This window comes from Pleurodeles waltl, chromosome 5 (assembly GCF_031143425.1).
Source record: "Pleurodeles waltl isolate 20211129_DDA chromosome 5, aPleWal1.hap1.20221129, whole genome shotgun sequence".
NCBI classification, from domain to species: Eukaryota; Metazoa; Chordata; class Amphibia; order Caudata; family Salamandridae; genus Pleurodeles; species Pleurodeles waltl.
Window position 1 is genome coordinate 957,733,667 of NC_090444.1, and position 6,000 is coordinate 957,739,666.

General features: G+C 38.2%; 1 protein-coding gene across 1 annotated transcript in view; it reads left to right on the forward strand.

The window, feature by feature from the left end:
* Positions 1 to 5,400, forward strand: part of FBLN7 (fibulin 7) — a 698,570-nt gene extending 693,170 nt beyond the window's left edge. The window contains exon 8 of the mRNA XM_069235079.1: positions 2,434 to 5,400. Coding sequence (XP_069091180.1) covers positions 2,434 to 2,806 — 373 coding nt within the window. The 3' untranslated portion in view covers positions 2,807 to 5,400. The remainder of the gene's footprint in view (positions 1 to 2,433) is intronic.
* Positions 5,401 to 6,000: the final 600 nt, after the last annotated feature.

Here is a 6,000-nt window from a genome sequence, read left to right on the forward strand (position 1 = left end):
ACAAAATGGTAGTAAAACGTATGTGAAGATGAAGTAACAAGTATGTTTCATCAATGGATATAAGTGAACGTGCTGGCTTACAAGCTATATATGTACATCATTTTATGACGTGGCATGCAATTGTTGCACAACACACATTTAATATCGCAACAACAAACTATCAGCTTGTGATACATTTATTAAGTGTGAGTTTTATCTGATTCACCATTGCTTTTCATATCGTTACCTGTCTTTCAAAATCTCATTACAAAAGGTTTAAAATAACTGAATTAATACTATTACTGTCAATTTACTTTCATTTCACTTGCAATAATGTAGCAATGAGGAAATAAGTATTTCCCTTTTAAAAAAAAAATATTAAAATTAATTGAATGTGAAAAAAGCACCATTGGTGAGGTTAGGGTCAGGGCTGGGCAAGGATTTAGGTTAAGTTTTGAAGTTAATGATTATATTCAAATTACACAATTACATCTCCTTAACTACAATATAAGTGCATGTAATCTAAGTAAACACACAGTAAATTGGATAAAGGATTGCAACTAAATATTAAACACTGATTATTGGCAAAGGTTGAGCTGCAATAAAGGTACCGTATTGTGTTATAAAGGTTGAAAATGAAGGTATTTAAATGAAATGTTAGCATATATATATATATATATATATATACAGAGAGAGATACCAGTATTTTGGTTTAGGGTTAGGATTAGGGCTAGGGTTAATGTTTCGGCTGGGGTTAGAGATAGGATTTTGGTTAGGGTTAATGTGGGGTAGTATTAAGTTTAGATTAATATTCCTTGAATAATTTAATTCCATTTAATTTTATTTAATAATTATTAATAAAAATACACATTTTAAATGGTGAAATAGTATACAAATTGTTCGAGTTAGGGGCAAAAATATTCTTTTGATTTAGAAATGTAGTGAATGAAATGTGTAAAATTAATTTAATAAAATTACATAAATAATTATGAATAGGGTAAGAGCTAGAAATACCAAAAAGGTCAGGTAACAGCAAATTAAAACGAAATAAATTAATTGTAACTACAATATAGAGCAATAGTAAGGTGAGTCTTTATTGAGGATAAGAATTTATTAAAAGGAAATGATGATGATAAAAAAAAATGGGTGCATTGCAATCTGCCTGGCCTACTATGAACTTAAAGTTGTTTACTTTGTTGTTGGATTGTCATCTGAATAGTGTTCGTAGCTGTGTTGGTTATGAAAATGAAGATTAATGTTCTCACTAAGATTTTCTATTCTGCGTGATGTATTCTAGAGTATTTTGTTGTAATTTGTATTGTAGCATTGCTTATTGTCCATTCGTTTTTTTTTTACATTAATTTTATTAAATAGCACGTATACACCACAGTATAGTGCTTTATAGAGAGCAAACCATTATATGTCCCAGTTTGCAGGCTGTGGGATAATGAACAAACGTTTGCAAAAGGAGGGGTGACCAAGGTGCATAAGGAAGAAGGAATTTTAAGCATGGAACTAAAAGTAAAGTGGGAAAAATCTTTTTAAATCCCAATACAATCTAAATCTGCTATGAATGTAAGAGGAAACCTACGGAAATAGACTACATACTTTTCAAACTCAGGTTATTTTAATCAGGCCCTGTAGTAACCTATGTATGTATTCAGAAATAGACATAAAAATATGTTTTAGTGGGACATAAAAAAGAAAAATTCTGGCAGAAATCAGAAGATAATGCCTGAGAGGCAGACTAGTAAATGAGAAGTAATGGGTGAATAAAGGAAGTGAATCATAAATAGTAATAGTAGAGGTTATCGAAAGTGTGGCTGGTGGTGGAGTAGATCTGGGACAACGAGTGATGTTCTTTTTGAAAAACGATAAATGCCGCACATTAGATAAATATGACAGGTGATAGGACACCAAAAATATCAAGTCGTGATCTAGAGTTATAAAGCATTTAGAGAAAAATGGGGCCAAGGGAGCAGCCCATCTGGCTACTGCAGCGGTCCAAGAAATGAGAACTATTTGAACATGAGTGAGATAAATGTTAAACGTTGTTCACAGCAATAAGGGTCGTAATAGGGCCTAATGTGTAAGGTGATTGAAAGACCTAGATAAACTAAATAACAATTAACAAACAACTAAATAAAGTAATAAAAACTAATGAACAATTAAACAAAAACTGGGCGAAACAGGGAGATTTAGGTGTTGCACAAATTGCAGCAAGGGAGATGTCAGTGTTGCACAAGTCTTAAATTTGAATGGCATGTCTGCTAGGCCATGTGTACCTTCATATTACTTCGCTAAAATAAAATGTTAAAAAAATTAAAATTATTCACATCACCCATATCATAAGCAGAATATTAATGAAAGTTTAAAGAGTTTCAAAGAAACGAGAATTGTTCACACATAAACGAGCCCTGATTTCAGACTCGTTATCTCTCTTTTCCTTCTCAGCCAATGTGAACGTAATCCGTGCCCAATGGACAGCCGATCGTGCCACCACGCACCGAAGACCATCTCCTTCCACTACCTGTCCTTGCCTTCCAACCTGATGACGCCGGTCACTCTGTTCCGTATGGCCACAGCTTCGGCCCCCGGAAGGCCTGGCCCTGACAGCCTGCGCTTTGGCATCGTGGGCGGGAACAGCAGGGGGCACTTCGTGATGCAGCGGTCTGACAGGCAGACGGGAGAGCTTATCCTCGTCCAAAGTCTGCAGGGGCCACAAGTAGTCGAGGTGGACGTTGATATGTCAGAGTACCTCGACCGCACCTTCCAAGCCAAGCATGTATCGAAGATCACTGTCTTTGTGACTCCTTATGAATTTTGATCGAAATAACGGAAGGCGTTACAAAGACGTGCTAGCCAGGGGTTGGTCCCGTGTCAACAGTGTGCTGTCTTTCAGCCGAGGGTATTCCACGGATTACCTTCGACGATTCATGCTTTGTGAAAATCTGTATAACAAAATTGTGGCAGCAAGGCTCTGCCGGTATACCAAACAACTATATCAGGAAACACATCTATCAAATATGGGAATATAAACTAACAAAAGCAAGGACATTTCACTGTCGCCTTTTCAAAATGAATGTGTTGGGACACTGAACAAGAAAAGGCACTTCATTTCTCAGAAGTGATAACGTTTACCAGACTCGGCTCGGGGTGACGTGTCACAGCACCAGTAGAGCTGTACTGCTAACCTTAGGGGTACTCCACAACGTGTAGGAAGAGGGTGCTCTCATCTTAAAGGTAGCCCGGCGTCTTCTAGCAACCATTGTCCGGAGCTCCTGTGTAGATGTGTTTTTTTTTATCTGTTATGTAATATGAGTATTTAATGTGTAGAAAACTGTCACAGCTTCTCTGCGCTTATTCTTTTGGCGTGATGGACGCAGATCCCACAGGTGAGCCAGAGGAAACCACTCTTTCTTTTAGCTTCTGAACGTATCTGTTTATTGTTTCAGTATCCATGGCAGCCATACCCGAGGGTCTCTGTTACTGGAGTTGTTTGCAGCTTGACTGCAGAAATTGTTTTGCATCACCGAATCTTGGCGTTGTCTGCCAACAATGCTTTCAAGGGGGCGCAATCTGTACCATCTCTATTTAAGAAGTGCTGTTTTTTTAATCTGGACAGAAAGTAAGGAATGGCAGGCATGTGTTTAAAAGGTGTGGGCATGATGTCTTTATCAGGCAACAGTACAAAAGACTAGGGGCCATATGTACGAGCACATTTTCCCATTGACGCAGAATGGGAATAACCCTTTGGTACATCTGGCCCTAGATTTGGCCACGGAGTAGAGGTAAAAAAAGGGATTTCTCTTCCAGCATCTGGGTGGCTTACTGCTGCAGCTAGACTTGCCCATATCTCTGCTGCCTCAACAGCCATGCTGTTAGGCCGATTGCGGGTGAGGGTGTATATTCTGATCCCTGTGCAAGCTCCTATTTTTGCAGGAATTGGAATTCCTTGATTTGTGGTAAACACCTCTGCCATTTTCCACTGCTAAATTTTGGCAAGTGAAACCTGTTGAGATTTGCACAGGGTAAACATGTAGAAGATTCCGATGCATTTGGATTTCCGTTTTGAAAAACTCAATTCCATATGCAATTCCTCTTTTCCAAAGGAAAACTCAGAAGAGGAGTAAATACCATATCCCATGGTATCTGAATTTCTCAGTTGAAGTGTACAACTAATCCTTTCCCGCCTCTCTTTAATTAGGGTGCACATCACAGTAGTTCCACATGAAACACCCTCATAAAGTTCAAGTTATTATGCCGAGCTCTGCATCTCCATTAAGACTTCGCCACAGGTAACTTTTAAATTGCATGGAACTTGTCATATGGTGTTGGCTGCTCAATTATGGCACACCTTTCCATTTTTATGATGGTTAAAATGAATGTTCTTTGGAAAAAGGGGTCATATGATACGGAAATTGGCTTCGCGAACCTGATTTCCACATAGCAAACGTGCTTGACATTGGGTTGTCAAATGAAGGTATTTAACCACAATCTCCTATTTTAACTATTGTCCTGCAAAACTATGTATACAGAATGTTGGCTACCAAAATGTGGCAAAGATAAGTTTAGATTTACTATTCCTTAACTCTACATATATGTACTTCTCATGTCCATGCATTGTTAAATGTATGTCTCAGTGGACTTACGAATAGTATATTTATACTAAGTAATATAGATTCATCTTCTCTACATGTGTAGTACGTTTCCAGGCTATCATAATTTTCAGGTCAGTTTTTGTTGCTCACAGTATTCTTATCTACAACTTCGAAAAGCCACATCCGTCATTCAAACTATACTCCAAGGCTTCAGCTTTGAGTGCACTGCACCCTGAAGTCTCCGACCTCTCCTGCATTAATACTGGGATCACAACATGTGACACAGACTATTTTCCTATTCCATTTGTCATTTTTGCTCACTTTGTGATGAGATAGAGCTTGTCTTAGCCACATAGGAAGCCTCTTTCGTGCAGAGTAAACCAGGATTTGTCGTGGAGGGGCTCGCCATGCCTGAATTTCGGGTTATCTACAGTATACACATTTTACCTATAATGAATCCAAATGAAAATTATGCACATGGGGTTTATTCTGAAAATCTGGCTCAAGCGAACCAGTGTTAGACAACTGTTGTCAGACCCTCATCCACCATTAAGTTAATTCTATTTTTTCATTTTTCGTAATTTTGCCATATGTTAAAATAATTGATTAACAATTGCCTGTTATTGATTCTTGTTTGTTTACAAGACTGCACCGAGTACTACATGGACATTTAGCCCATGTTGATCACCTGGACACTCTTTCCATTGGGTGCTGGTACATTTTAAATACATTACAACAAATAAACAAATGTATAATGACTGTAATGTTGTTGATGGCTTTGCAGTTGCTGCATGAATCAATAAAGTGAAGGTATTGTGGAGGCGGTGCTGTCATTGGTTCAAACAACAGTGGCTAAACAAAGGTGATCTTATAGCTGCAAACCATCATTGACAAAGTCAATTGATTTGTTTTGGTTAGTGCATGCAAACATGTGGACACACAAGACTGACACGTACTGTGCCACAGATGACATCTAAGAACCTTTTCGTGTGGTCCTCGAGCAGTCACTGTGACAACTGAAATCGTATGCCTCTTAAATCCTGGGGCCGAATTACGGTTTAACCGAAAATTAATAACCGAGTACTCCCTTTCATCCCTTAATTGTCTCAGGGTAGTGGGAATGAGCAGTCCTCCGCTTACTCACAATAATAATTTAGCTGTAGACACTCCAGATGCAATTCGCACAGTAATGCTACTCAACAAGGTTACCCGTTCAGAGAGTGATTTACTTTATAAAGGAAACATTATTTAATATACATACACATGGATTACTAGTGGGAAAGCCTAGATAAAAGTAGCACCTGCCTAACTATAGATACCATACATATGGCCCCAAACGCTAACATCGTGTTTAAGCACTAAGCAACATTCAACATGGGGGTTCTATGGCCAAAGGAAGGTGCTCATTAACCTGAAATCG